Source organism: Phasianus colchicus, chromosome 4 (genome assembly GCF_987193195.1).
Source record: "Phasianus colchicus chromosome 4, bPhaCol1.hap1.1, whole genome shotgun sequence".
Lineage (NCBI taxonomy): Eukaryota > Metazoa > Chordata > Aves > Galliformes > Phasianidae > Phasianus > Phasianus colchicus.
Genome location: NC_143439.1, coordinates 15,186,353 through 15,201,618, shown reverse-complemented (window position 1 = coordinate 15,201,618; position 15,266 = coordinate 15,186,353). Strand labels below are relative to the sequence as shown.

The window sequence follows — 15,266 nt, the reverse complement described above, 5'->3', positions numbered from 1 at the left end:
CCCTGAGCACCACATCCAGGGATGGTGGCTCAACCACCTCCCTGGGGAGCCTATTCCAGTGCTTTTGTGAAGAAATGAGACTGAAGTGACTTTTGCTCTTTGGTTTGCTTTACTTTGAGAATGTATTTAAAGTTATTACTAGAAGGTAGTTAAAAAAAAAAAGTATTACCTGGTCAGGCAATGCGGATCAGAACTAAAGCACATCATTGTTTCTGTGGTCTGGAAAGTGAATGGCTGATGAAAAAAAGTTAAGCTTCCCACATTCTGTCTGCTTGTGTAGCTGTTTACTACATTGATTAATAATTTTTTTTTTTTTTGGGCTTCCAGTACTTTTGTCTCCCTCTTGCTTTTCATACAGAGCTGCTGTATGTTTGTTCAAATATGCTTCCTCACCGTTTCTGAAGTTTTACAACCTTGCATAAATCTGCTGAAAGCTCAATCCTTCTCCAAGATTTCTTTTTCTGCACTTGGTTTGTTAGGGTAATGACACTCTTCAAAAACTGATGGTCCTCAATTCCATGCTGAACTGTGAGTTCTTAGCACAATATTTAGCATAAACATTCTGATGTTCCGTACATCTTCTGTGTGTTTTCTTCAGGCTGGAGAGCTGGGTGGGAGAACAAGGGCGAGTGTAGAGCAAGCTTGCTTGCTTTAGTATTTGCTGTGTGTTGCTTGGTGTTTGCTTTGTATGATAGAATCATTTAATTGCCTCTACGAGAGCTGAAATATTGGGATTAGGGTTGTGTCATTTAAAAAACGCTTCCTGGTGAGCAGAGGGCTGATATTCAAAATCAAGATTAAAATGCCTATTACACACTTGAAAGTTATGCTTTCAAAGGAACTTTCAAAGGAAAATACGTAAAATATCTGCTGATATCTAAGTACAGCAAATATCTAAGTTATTTCTTCAATGCTTCTGTGTTTCTTGGTGTATTAAATCACGTGCCTCTGTGTCTTATAAATCAGCTATTAAATCTGAAGCAAATGACATCGGTTTCATTTCTTAGTGGGTGGGTTATGGTGGGTTGGTAGGCCAAACGATACTTATTTTCATTTCATTCTTGTATGTAGCAGAGCTCATTTAAGCAAGCATTTAATGATCTCTTAAACTGAGCAATTACAGAAAACAAGGTTCTGTCCATCGACTGCCGTTCACGGTGCCCCACTTACTAACAAGAGGTGCTTTCTGCTCAGTGCACCACTCGCTGCGAGCGCCTCAGTTTCTGACTTTCGTTGCGGAAGTACAGCAAGAAGCGTCATTTCACACGGCGTGTGTATTTTATGGATGTAAAGCCTTGGGAAGACGCGAGTACGGTTCTATCATCTCCGCCTGCCTGGCAGCGGCCGGACCCGTGTCTGTCGCAGTTTCGCCGCGCGGCCGCCAGGTGACGCTATAACCGCGGCACGGCGCGCTCGCGTTGCCTTCGTCCCCGCCGCAGAAAGCGCTGCGTGGGCAGGAGAACGCGGCGGTGACACCCGGTGCTTCTCTGTGCTGAGTCCGAGCCGGTGTGAGAACTCGGCTCCCAGTCACAGTTCTCTCTCCTAGCACGTGGCTGTGCTCTGAAAACCTGACGCGTACACAGGAATCTTCAGCGGTGTTTGTTGGGTTGGCTCTGTCCTGCATCAGGCGCTTTTTGCTCGGCTGATGGATGGTTCTCTTAGGGACTGCAGGCAGCCAGGAGAAAAGCAAGTTCCGTTTTCAATAGCGCCGTGGCTCAAGCTGACGCAGATGTGCTCCGAGTATAATGGAACGATAATCCCCTCCTTGACATCCCCTGTTTTTTGCTGTGTCCTGCAGACAGTCCTGACAGTAATCTCTTCTCTAGGGGAAGGGGTGAAGCGTGCGTTTTTGCTGATTCCTGAGCATGGGATAAAAATTCCTCTAATTCAAATTTGAGGCCAAAATTCTGCCGTCCTGGCTCTGCTGATAAAATGTGACGCTTCAAGCAGTGCTTCAGGGATGCTATTTTAAATTTCCATCGGTTTCCCCATCAGCAACCAGGAGCCCTCATTGCTGTTTGTTTTATTGCTGCTAGAGCTGCTTTCAGTGTTACCAGAGTCATTTCTAAGCAGTACAGAGCCTTTTTTTCTGAAGAACAGAGTGATCTGATGGGGATATGGAAAAGAAAGAAAACTCGAGGTTTAACATTTAACCATTAACAATTATCAGAGCTCTCTCTGCTGCTAACACAATCACTGCTCAAGTCAGACAGTCTTATGAACAGCTCTTGCCATCACGCTTTCTCACCTGTTTTTTTTTTCCTTTGTATTAACCTGTAACAACTGCTGATAAAGATGTCTGAAGGACAGCGTGCGTCTCATTTGCCAGTGCTGTAGAACACTTTGTTCATCCTTTCCCCCTGATGTTAGTTAGGAGAATTTAAATGGTATCTTGGAGTATTTTACCGTTGTTCTTCAGTCTTTCTAAGGGAAAATCAGAAGGTGAAAATGATCGTGGCAGTTCAGCTTCTCTGCAGCACACATTTGGACTTATGCTGGACATGTTTTCATGCTTTTGTAATTGTGATATGTTAGTATTTTCCAGTGTTTCCTGCTTAACAGATGTAAAGCCTCAGAAAAATAAACCTTCTAAATATTAGTAAACATGGATGAAGAATTCTTTCCACTAAAGCATCTCTAATGCAATCCTTAGCCATTACCAATGCAGTATCTTTTTTCAGCTGCTGACAAGCCTGATTGCACAGTGTAGTATCCTGTTCTACATCCCTGGACTTCAGTATGTCAGTGCTCACAGCCCTAAATAACTCAATTCCCTGTATTCACTTAATTCCCCAGAGCACTTCCTTTTCTCAGATGTCCGCTCTTGCTTTCCCTGCATTGGGCAATCTTGTTTGTCCAGGAAGAGGCTCCAGCAAACACTGCCTGGAACAGACAGCAGGGTTAAGTGTTGCCAGCTGGGAAAGGGAGCACTGTTCAATCCTGTCCCACAGCATTTGCTAACCAGGCGGTGATACTACAGTAACTACTTGGCTTGGATAGGTAGTAGTTACATTGTCTGCTGTAAATACCAGTATCTAGCCATGCATGCAGCAGTGGAGCATGGATGAGCACTGTGATAAAGCTTCCCCTCCTCACGGTGAAACTTAAGAGATCAACAGCTGGGTTCTGTCAGATCTCACTGTGACCTGTAAAGATTCTTTGGTAGTGATTATTGGGACCAGCAGAATGAAACGTGTGCTTACCCTCGTGCTTGAGCACAAAACGCAGCATCCTTGATTAAAGTAGATGGATTTGAGCCAAGTCACCCGACTCCGAGCTGCAGTCAGCGAGGCTCTGAGCACATCTTCAGTTCTGTTTATTGTGCTGAGGGGAAAGTAATATCCATCAGAAGGGTGGGGTACCACAGATGGAGGCGCAACCTAAGCCACTTTGTCACAGTTGCTGAAGCTCATCTGTTAAGGGTGATCTAAGAGAAAATTATGTGTGAATACGAAGTGAAATAGGCTTGCCTGGGGAGCACGAGGTGTGCAGTGCAGAATGTTTCCCCTGCATGAATCAAGTCGTAATGGATGTACCAAATACTGGGGTGTTTTTGATTCTTTACTCAATTTCTAAACTAGAAGTTTGCTGTTACTGAGGCCTAAAATTAGTCAAGTAAAACAACAGGGAAGCCTTGTCTGCTTGTTTTGTTTCTTCCTAACATCATTATAGTCACTCACTCACTCCATTTTCTGAAGGAAACTGGGAGAGAAGGGCTGAGCACAGCCCTAATGACATGAAGAAAAACACAGAAGGAAGCAGCAGGGAGGCCAAAGTTTCAACGACTCTTCCTCCCTTACCCAGGAAAATTTTGGTGACCTCTTGACACCTCCCATGGGAACCTTTAAATTGACGACAGTGCTTGCCAAGTAAATACAGAAGATTGCATTAAAACAGTATTGTTTCTGATTTAATCCTCCTGAAGTTAATGAAAGCAAGTTCAAGTTCCCGCAGCAGCTACAGTGCACCGACCTCATTCTAGGTGGCAGTAAATGTGGATATACAGCAGAATTGGTTAAGAAGAATAAAAATGCTCACAGGCTGATGGGAAAGAAGCACACAGGAAAACACTTAGCACAGGCCATTTGCTGACAGCTGTTTTGACCACAGCTGCCTTGCATATATTTAAGGACTGTGGCATCCTTTGTTTCTTCTGGGTGTGTCCTTAGAAGAAGAATGGTGATAGAACTGCATTAGCAATTTGGAATGGTGCTTGCTAACAGGTTTTGGCACGCTTACACATTGTTGGTGCCCCAGTCACATCCATATTTGTGTTTTCTGTCACGTGTGAGAAAATAATTCCATAAAATGAGTTTTACTGCAGCTTGTATAATGTGTATATTCAAGCAGTATTTAGGGGCTGATTCTTAGCGACAGAGATGGAATCCAGCTGACTGTTTTCCTTGGCCCTGAGAGTCAGATCGATATGATTTACATTTTCAGAGCAAAGAAAGAGCTAGAGGGTTGGTTTTGAGGGATTTTCTTCTTCTTTTTGCTTGCCTTAGTAAGTAAATATTTTACAGACCAAATCCCCAGTTCCACAAAATCAGTGACTCCAGGCTGTGGGACAATATAAGTAAGCACAAAGGCTGGAATTTATTGCTAGTAATGATCTATGAGATAAGATTTTCAACTGAACTAGAGCAGAGAGCTCAATTGCCAGATGTGTGGGAGTGAAAGTGACACAAATTCACAAACACACACAAATCTTTGGCAATCCCAAAGTGGTTATATAGGCCTGTAGCGCCAGAAGCCTCAAAGAATTCACTTTGTGTCTCACTGTCTTCATCAGCTTAAAAGCCAAGTCCCAAGCTTTACAAAAGACATCCAAAGCGCTGCCATGAATACTTCATACATTTATCTCACTTTCTAAATCTTATTATAGACAAAGAAAGGGGTTTTTTGGTCTGTATTTCCCTCCTTTGTAAAGAACCGTAGGAGCAGAATGACAGTGACTCTGCAAAAAATCACTGGGGAGTTTGTCCTTGAATTCACCTACTTTCGTCTCAACGTCATTCAAACTTCTACAGTGCTCCATCTAAGCAGCTTTTCCTTCAGACTCATTTCTTCCATTGGAAACTTGCTTTTTGCTTGTAACCTATCACTGGTGGAAATGCCGGTTCACGGATGGTATGCTGCTCACATCCCAACCTCTGCATTAAATCTTTCCTCAGGTGAACCAGAGACTGCAGATATCTGAATCTATAAAAAAGAGCTTCCATGTCCTTTAGACAATGCAAGAAGTATCACCTGTACTAATGAGCATGCAGCTTTCTTTCTATCTGTATGTTCCAAACAAGGATGCTGCAGTCAAAGAAAATGCTTTACCGTGAGATAAAACCTCTGCTTTCACTGGTTTTGGGTGAAAGTGATAGAGCATTTTATATGCTGTAACATACCATCGTTTCTTATATTGCAGTAAACAAACTCTAACAAAACCCACTGCATCACTCATATTTTGATATCACAGCAGAACTGTGTAAGTGCGGCAGAGATGTTTGAAAAGTAAACACACTGATAATTCTACTTGCTTGTCAGATAGCTCTGCACAGCAGGCAGTTTTAGGAGAAAAAAAAAAGCTATTTTAAGGAAGTAAATCTTTTTGAAGAAACTAGCTGAGCATGCTTTTAAGAACTAGCATTACTGCTCAAACAGGGTTGGTTTTTTTTTGTTTTTTTGGCAGGCTATCAAACTATTGCAGCACTCAAAATACTAAAATGGCTTAATTTAGAATTTAAACAAGCTACATGAGTTTCATGTGGAAGGATGGCACGTGTTTGTCCTGGAGCATCTTACAAGTCTCTGCTCCTAAGCCTGGGAGTGTGGCACAGCTCTGTGCATTAGGACTCGGTTCTGGGATGAAATCAGTCCAACCAAACTTCACAGCAGAGGAGATGCAGGTGTTTTTTGACAGATCTTCTGATCTGAACCATAGGAGGAACTGCAGGAGGTGCCCTAAAATGCACACAAACAACATTACAGATATAGCCTTACTGTTGCTATGTATTTCTTAATGGCAGGTTTCATTAAGTGTGCTTTAATGAAAAAAGCACAACTGGTTTTTAAGAGCTGCTCCCCTGTAACTGCACAGAAGCCTTGCAGTAACTGAATTAGACACCTACTATTAGGTGGTTGTTTAAACCTGAAGAAATGTCTGGGTTTTCATATGATGTCACGCAGTTGCTCAAATCCCATATTGGGCATGTGAGTAGAAATAGCATCCCTAAATCATCTGTTACAGAGCCTGTGCTCAGAATGGGCCTGAAAACTTTGCGTTGAGAAGGACTGACAGGAGGTGCTAACAGCAGGTTCTAAAGATGTACCTGGTGTGTAAGTGTGGAGATGGTCAGAGGCTCCAGCCTGCTACTGTCTCGAGGATACTTCCTTGAGGATGGGCTCTGTGGCTCTGTTTGCTCTGCAGGGGTTCATTTTACCCTACTAGATAAAATAGTGCAGTGCTGTGGACTCTTTCCAATTCATAGAACTTACTAACTTTGTCCATCTCTCAGGATTTTAGAGAGTGGAGCTCTAATGCTTTTCCAGAAATATAAAGTATGATCAGAGACAATATTTAGGATCTGTAAACCCGATGTAGCAAACACAGCCTTCACCCAATGCCCACGACAAACCTCTCTCTGCACAGTCCATATGCTTGTAAAAATGCCTGACTCTCCTCAGCAGTTCCAGCTCCTTCTGTCTGATATCCTAATTTTTGCTCCAGTCTTCAGACATTTAGCTCCTTTCACACGCTACAGCAATGATGTGATCAGGTACAGCAACTACGTAAACTTCTGTGAACACTGAATATCCTTCATTATGTTATCTTTTTGCTTATTTACAGCTCATCCCATCCGTTTGCATTTTGAGAGCTTTGTCACATTGTTCCTCAAAGGTAAAACTGGAGTTTACTCACTTGAACAATTACTCAAAGGGGTTGATTATAGCTCTGCCTGATCTCAGTCTAGAGTGGGTAACACAATAATTCTACTTAAACACTCAGATGATTGTGAATTTGCTTGTCCGTATGAATGCAAGTGTCAGTTCTTCAGGAAGTTGTACCCTGACTTGTATGGAGTCTTTTAAGTGGGGAAAATATTAATAGCTTAAAATTTGCTAACAGTGTAGCAAACTATGAAAATGGCATGGAAGTGTTACAAAAGGTCTACGTTGGTCACATAATTCTAAAGCTGCAGCCTGATACACTGGTGAATGCTTAGGAGGGCAGACCTGAATCTGACTGGGAGATAGCTAGGAAAGGAGTGAACAGAGCATCTGGCACGCTGTCCTCACAGCAATCTCCCCTGTGGACAGAACACCAATTCCAGAGAAGCAAAGAACTCTTGGGACTAACTCTGTGGCCTCACCGAGCAGGTATGCAGTTTATCAGTTGGATCCCAAGGAGAAAAAAAGGTTATTTTAGAATAAGCTTATCAAATACCAACTTCTAACATTTCTATTTGCTTTATCTTTTCTCAATTCTTCACAGCTGTGTTGTCTAGCGTGATTTCTTTAAATAAACATTCTCCTTTGCTTCTTCTTTAACTTTGTTTGTAGTATGGGCAATTTCAAACTTGCTGGGTAATGAGATGCAGGCACTACATTCCCATCAGTGTAAGGATCATTCAAATCAAGTTCTTGACCACCTACACAAAACAGCACTGCAAGATAAGGCAGTGGATGCTGCAGCTTAGGGTGCATGGATCACAAACACCCATAGGCCCACTAGGCATCCTCCAGTGATTAAACTGGGGGAAATGTGAGATAACTGAGCTCACCTAATTTGTAACACATTGATTCTCCAGCATCACATCCAAGTTTTCTCTCATATTTTCCTTCACTGTGGCTCAAAAGTTGTTACAAAAGCATCACGTATAGAACGTGTGCACAGCTTCACATGATTCCAGCTTCACGATGCCACAGAGAGCTAATATACAGCATTCATAAACAAACAACTCTCTCCTTGAGAAAAGAAATAGGAAACTAAAAAGTAATCTAGATTCAAATGACATCTGTGTTTCATCAGGTCTGAGATACAGCCAGGTGATTTTTGTCAATACTCCAAGCTAAATGCCTAGTTGGATACAGAGTGGAGCTGTAAAACTAGAAGGCAAGATGTACTGAGAGCACATGAACCCATTTTTCCTGCCTCCTCACAAAGACAAGAGCAGCACAGAGCCTTCTGTAGGGATGCAGAAGCCTTTGTGTGTACTTTTGTGTGACAGTCACCAATCTATTTATGAGTGGCTCAGATGCAGATAGTGCAGCAGGGGCAGCACAACCTCCGTTTGATGGCAGCCATGTGGAGCCTTGTGCTGTCAGAATCACATAACATTAAGCAAAACAATTTAAAGCTAGCACTGACTGCAGCATGGACATCTCCTTGTTGTCCAAAACAAAAACCATATCAAACAAAAGTACACAACACAGGTGAAAAGGGAATCAAAGAACAGCCCTGCTCATTTGCACCAGAGACTGGAGAAAGCTGTCTGTGCTTTGCTATGTGCTGTGCTTTCTGCTACAAAGCCAGCAGCGTCAGCATGGACATCAGTGGTAAACTCTCTTGTTGTCCCTGTGAGTTTTGCCTGACCTTTGAAAAGAAATCTCCACTATGTCTCCAGGGGTCATTTTACAAGGAAGTCAGATTGACCTTTTTGTTCTGTGCTTGAGATCAACGTGGCATGGGAAAAATAGGCTAATGTGGAAGATAGAAATAATGAGTTGACCTTTCTGAAAAAATTGGCTATAAAAATGATTTAGTATGGAGAAAAGTATCTTAAAATGAAAGCATGCTTATTCTTCTCAGTAGAAATAACATTGTTTAAATTCATTCCTGAACCCACAAACAAACAAACAAAATTCAGTCCATTACTTCCTCAAAACATCATCTTCTGTTACACGTTCTCTTTAGTAGGACATAAAACCTCTTGTTCCACTATTCTCACTGCCTTCGTGTTAAGTCAGTTGCAGTCATTAAGACACTGAAGATGTAATTTGTAAGTAAATTAAAATAGGTATCCATATATCGATTCCCTCAGAGCAGAGTTTCTCCTATTCAGCCTCCACTTCGTCAGCTCTGTTTTATGACTGCTAATGCAGTGTTTCCAGGCACGTGGGTTATCGTGTTGTTGGGGTCACAATCTTTAGTGAGATTTTGTAATATTCAAACAGAGGTTGGATCTGGTTTTGCTTTGCAACCCATTATTGTATTTTAGTGCATTTCAGAGGATTTTCAAGCCAAAACAGAATTCTCTTCTGAAATATCTTAGCCAAATTTCCTGAGACACTAGACATACAAGATGATATAGAGAGTGCATGTCAGCCTCACTTCCCAATTATTTATAATTCATTGACAAAACCTGATGGAAGATTTGTAAAGATATTAAGATTCTGCAGGGTTTCTGTGGAAAACTGATCATAGCCAGAAAAGGGGAAAATTAAGTGCCAGCAGTAGAGGTCAAGCTATCTTCTTGTTGGCCTGCCAACTTACCAGACAGTCAGTGCTGCTCAGAGCCAGGCGCAGCTTAAGCTGTCCAGCATCATAAAGACAGAGGAAGAACTAGGGGCAGTTGGAATTGTGTTAGAAAAAGGAATTAATGCAGAGGGTTTGGGGGTAGAGGAAGTATGACTTTGGGGGTAGAGAAAGTATGACTGTTGGCATAGAAGGCTGAAGTCATGGGAAGGTCTGTAGGGTGGCTGGCCTACAGAAGAACAAGAAGAGACCAGCAGGAGGGAAGGAGAAGCACAGAGGATATAGGTTCCTAAGAAACTGGGTTTTACCAGTCGTGCTGCTGACATTTGGTCTTTTGCAGTTCTCTTCTGCCTGTTTCCTTTCACATCCTACTTTATCCACTGGCTTCCAGATGAAAAGAAACAGCATATACGAAAGAGAAAAAGAAGTTTGTACCTGAAAACCAACTTCCAGAGCACACAACAAATGAGTAAAATAAGTTTTTACAAATATGAAAGAAAAATAGAAAATATCATTGTAGAAATCTAGCTACTTGAGTAATGGGAGGGCCTCTAAACTCAAACTGCAATTGTTCTCCACAATACACAACCTCTTCTTTGAATCAAGCAGAATCTAGCACAACATTTGCTAAGTAACGAACTGTACATGGAAACAGAATGGCTTCAAGAATAAGGAGGGGGGTTGTTTCCCTGTGAAATATGTGCAGGTGTACAAAGCAGTTCCCTGCTTGTGGCTGCCAGTGGACTCCATGATCCCTAGAGGTCCCTTCCAACCCCTACAATTCTCTGATTCTGTGAACTGCAGTGGGAATTCTTTCGGCCTACTCTGGCCAGGTAGAGTCTAACACTTCATCCATAAGAGGGCAGTGCCGTACGCCAGCACACCAACCCACTGTTCTGAGCACATTTGTTTGAAAATTAACTACTGCTGCTGATCAGGAAGTAACGTGTTCATCTGACACTCTTCAGAGTGTTGATTGCTCTGGCCAGCACACTGAAACACATGTAATATTTTACAGACTTTACCTGAAACATTACCAAAGATCAACTCTGATAAAGAGCTAATCTTTCCATCCCGCTCCCCTGAACTTTCATCTTCCTTCCCTGGTGCCTCACCTGCCATCTTTAAATCCAGAGGGATTGTTTCATTGTTTTAGTAGACACTTGGAATTCCTGAGGCAACAAACTGAGCTCAGACAACAATAACCGGGTTGCTTACAGAACAGCACGGTGCCGGGAGGGTGAGCAGCAAGCTGTTACCACGCAGCCTCGATGAGGCCTTTTGGGAACACCGCGGTGGGAAGAGGCACCGACTTGTGAGATGAGTTTGTTCTGACTCAGCAAGGCAGCGTTTTGAACTGACTGTTCTTCCTGTAGTGGCTGTGAATGAGGGAGGAACGCTGCGAGACGTGGCGAGACTCCAAAGCATCAGCTGTTCATACCCTTCTATTTACGTTACAGCAAAGCACACAGACCAGAGCCCTGTCTGTATCAGTTTCCCTGACCTCCAGAACGCATGGGGGTGGAAGCCTTATTTCTGAGTGAGATTTGGATTTATAACTTCTGCTGTTTCTACTAAGGGAAAAAAACAACAAAAAACCAACTTCTAACAGTCACTGGATGCGATTTCCACAGGAAACAACCCAGAGGCGCTCTTACAAACTGCGCAACCTCTGAATAAAACCCTTCATCTGCAGGCAGAATTCAGTGAAGCGACAACAGGTGCGCGCGGTGAAACCTCCCGCTGATTTCCTGTCCGAGTTTGCAGCTGAACGTGACAAACACTCCTCGCAAAAAACCTCCTCGGCACCTGGCGGAGGAGGAGGAGGAAGGGGCGGCCGTAGCGAGGCGGCCCCACCCGCGAGGGAGGCGCGGTCGCTGAAGGGGAGCCGCCTCGCCGCCGCCCTCCCTGCCGCCGCGGCCGCCTCAGCGGGGCGGTGCCGGGCGGGGCGGAGCCGCTCCCCGCGTCAGCCCAGCGCGGCGGGCGGGAGGGGCCGGCAGCCTCGGCGCTGCCGCGGCGGGAGAGGCGCTGGCGGGGTCGGCGGCGGCGGCTCGTCGCGGGAACAAAGCGGGGCCGGCGACGCGCGGTGAGAAGGCCGCGGGGCGGCTGAGGCGGCGTGACGGCTCCCCGCCCCGGGGTCCGCCCCCGATCGGGCCCGGCTGGGGCTGAAGTGGGGGAGCGGGCGGGGAGGGGCGCGGAGCGGGACGAGAAGCGGCGGAGCAACATGGAGGTGCGGCTCGGTGCAGGTTGGGGCGGGCCGGCGGTTCGCGAGGGCTCGCAAGTTCGCGCCGCGGCTCCGCAGCGCTGGCGGCCGCACTGAGCGCCGCGCCTCCCGCCCCCCTCCCCTCCTTCCCGCCCGCCCGGCGGTGCTGCCCGAGGTGCAGCCCATTTCCGACAGCTCGGATCCGAACCCCCGGCTGTTGCTGTTTGCCGTAGTACTTGTGCTAATCGGGTGCCTAAACGTAGGCTGTGGTTGTTATGTAGCGCTATTTCGGGGTTTCTTTCCTATCTTGAATACGCAGTATCGGATTAGAGTCTGGAGGTGCAGTGTTTGGCTCACTGGAGGAATATCTTAAGGGAAAGCGGAGCCGGTGACTCTTTCTCAAGCTTCTTAATGCCTTTCTCCCTCTAGAGCGCAGCCAGAAGAGGAATGGATGTAACATGATAGCCCTGGAGTCCTCAAAACGCGCTGTGAAGATTCGGTGTTTTGGTTGAGCGCTGCGAAGAAAATGGATGAATCAGCTCTGCTGGATCTGCTGGAGTGCCCTGTGTGCTTGGAGCGCCTCGATGCCTCGGCAAAAGTCTTGCCTTGCCAACACACGTTCTGCAAACGCTGCCTGCTGGGTATCGTGAGCTCTCGGAATGAGCTTCGCTGCCCGGAGTGCAGGACTTTAGTGGACTGCGGTGTTGATGAACTTCCGAGCAACATTTTGCTTGTTAGACTACTGGATGGCATCAAACAGCGGCCGCGGAAGCCTGGCACTGCTGGTGGGACGGGGGGTGCAAATAATTTAAGGGTCCCCATCACCGCTGTCGCTAATTGCGGATCCAAGGACCTGCAGAGCTCTCAGGCTGGGCAACAGCAAAGGGTGCAAGCACGGAGCCCTCCTGTTAGGGTAAGTAGGAGGGAATGTGATATATTTCGTTTGCTCACAGTTTCAAAATGTTATTTGCCTTTGTTTCAGGAGAAGAACAGTCAGGTAGTAAATGTGGCAAAACAAATTATTTTGGACGGTTATGGATATCTAGCATCAGTTCTCTTCTCAGTGATGGTTTATTGCTGTGTAAATATCAATGAGTTAGGGATAATGCTTTCATACTGGAGATCTTATTTTGGCTCTTGCCCTTTCTGGTTATCTGTAAACTTCCTGCAGAGTAGGTACGATGAGTATTAAAAATGGGAGGGAAGTTCAGTTCGTGTTGAGGATGATTAAAGTTTTGCCTTTGGCTTCTAAGGAGCTTTGACTTTGGAAAAGAAGAGATCTTTGAATTGCCATGGTCTGATAAGCTCGTTTGTCCTTTCAGTCCTCACCCTGTCAGTCCTTTTCTTCTTGAAAGTATTTTTTTGAAGCAATTAGAAGAATCTGTGTGCTGTGATTGGCAGACATTGTCTTAAGCCTGTGCCCTGGTTCCTTCCCTGGATCCATGCAACCTGTGAACTTTGTTGTGCTTTATAATCAGGAGTGCAGTGGCCTTGTTTATGGTTCTCCATTCTAGAGCCCTTATCAGGAAATATCTATTTACGAGACTACCAACCTTGCTCTGTTATGTCTTAGCAGCAAGGCAGATTGGCTTCTCATAAGGGTCCTGCTGCCCACCTGGGAACGTTGCCTATCCTGAGTTCCCAAGATGGAAGTGCAGTTTCTGAATGCTTCACGTTTTTTTCCTCCTTGCTGAGTTTAGCAAAACGTCCTATGGAGTTTCAAGCAGAGGGTTTAAATATGTATTTAGCAAGGCTAGTCTTTACCTTCAAGTACATCTGAATGTTTTTGTTTACTTACCAAATGAGGAAAAGCTTATAAATACTTCTGGAGACAAATAAACATTATCACTGGCATCTCTAAAACATCTTTGATGCACTCCCTAAGTTTACATGAGAATTTCAAGCACGGGTGTTCCTTCACTAGATTGCATTGTTTTAGCTGCTTGGTAATCTCATTAGGTTCTTCTCTCTAGAATATAACATTGATGAGTGTCATGCTGCTTCCTGCTAATGAGTTTTGATCTGTGTGCATATGTTGGTAAGGGAGAGGAGGTGATGTACTTCTGTTTCAGAAGCTAAGCCTTAAAGTTCTGTAAAGAAACACCAGCAAAATCAAAACCAATCATCTGGTCTTCTCTGTAACCTTAAGCACTTTGCTATGGCATCTTGCGTTTTCAGAAGCTCTTCAGCTCAAAATAAGGCAAAGATCTCCATATAACTTGTTTTTATATGGTCACATGTATTTTCAGGGCTGCCTTTTTGGAGAAGAAGACTTGTGGTGTGGCAGTGTACTGCATATGCAAGTGAGTGCACACCAGAGTTTCTCAAAGCCTCACTAGAAAAATAATAAAATGGAATATGGAATATTCTTTTCCAGTGTTGCACAACAGGATATTGTGGAACACTTACATTTCCAGATGTTGTACAGAGTAGAAAGTGATAACGTATGGAATGTTTCTTCAGTTCATTAGTTGTTTTATACCATGTGCCATTAAAATTGTGACCATGTGGATTCCTCCTGCAATTAATTGATATTCTGTGTATGCTAGTGGTAGATGTCAGTGTTTTACAGTAAGTCTGAATAAGTCTTTGTTTCTGGAGCTTCAAAGCTGTTTAGAGTAACACAGGCATTCTTGTGTCTTCTTTCCTTTGGGAGACAGGGAAAGATGATCTCTCATCCTCTGTCCACTTTGTCCAGAGCTTTCTTTTAATGAGGAGGGCAGTGCTTCTAAGAATGAGCCTACTCTGAGGAATGATAATAGGGATAAACGAACAGTATTTCCTTTTTCTATGTTAAAGTGTTTAAAAAAAACAAAGTTCAGAAGACAAAATGCCAGTTTAATGGACGGTGTTGAAGTGCACGTTGTATTTGTTTTGTGAACTATAGCTTAAAGATGCTTTCAAATACTGTTCTTCTCTGGGAGCCGGGGAGGAAAATCTGTTTCTGGATGAGCGGCAGAGTCAGATTTCCTGAACTAATTTTGCTGAAGGGGAACTAATAAATGAAAGTTGCTGTTACGTTAAATGAAGTGAATGTGGATGAAGGCTGTCAAGTCATAAACATTCTGCTTATACCCTGAAGTAATACTAAACTCAAAAACGCCCTTTCAGAGGATGCCATAGTTGAGAGAGAAGGTTAATTCAGCATGTACTGCAACGCCATTTCCTGAACTGTATCAATGGCTATGAGACTGCCAGCCCTGTTGTTTTAGAGTTCTACCTATATTGCATTCTCTGGGTGTATGTGGTGACACATGGCAATAAACAAACAAATGATTCCTTGTGCCTTAAATCTAATAAAGCTGGGGGTGATGGGGGTTAATGTGTCTTGCACCTCATATTCCTCCCTCTGCAATAACCCTGTTTCTTTCTGTAACCTGTATAATCTCTCACCACTAAACAACTGCAATTTCTTGTTATGAGTTCTTAACCTCTTTGTGTTCCCTTCTGTCTTGATGCAGAAAGCTCTCTGCACCTTTCCCTGGCTTTCCGTTGGACAAAGGCAGCACAGTGCTATGTGTGATGAAAGTTGCCTTAGCTGAGTGCCCAACTCTGCTGTTCTGAGCAGCCACCTTGCCTGGGAGAACAAGTGGT

The 15,266-nt window shown here is 44.2% G+C and overlaps 1 protein-coding gene and 1 long non-coding RNA gene across 3 annotated transcripts in view; one reads left to right on the top strand and one right to left on the bottom strand.

Moving 5' to 3' along the window:
- Positions 1-1,783: 1,783 nt before the first annotated feature.
- LOC149918078 (uncharacterized) lies at positions 1,784-11,372 on the bottom strand. Its single transcript, XR_016465841.1, has 3 exons — positions 10,585-11,372; positions 3,204-3,324; positions 1,784-2,424 (listed from the first exon to the last, which is right to left on the bottom strand). It is a non-coding gene; the product is annotated as an uncharacterized LOC149918078 (long non-coding RNA).
- Positions 11,373-11,418: 46 nt separating this feature from the next.
- Positions 11,419-15,266, top strand: part of SH3RF1 (SH3 domain containing ring finger 1) — a 74,970-nt gene continuing 71,122 nt past the window's right edge. The window contains exons 1-2 of one of the 2 annotated variants that reach the window (XM_031588787.2): positions 11,419-11,555; positions 12,102-12,585. In XM_031588787.2, the coding sequence (XP_031444647.1) occupies positions 12,199-12,585 (387 nt within the window). In that variant the 5' untranslated portion in view covers positions 11,419-11,555; positions 12,102-12,198. The other variant, XM_031588788.2, reaches the window with a different exon arrangement.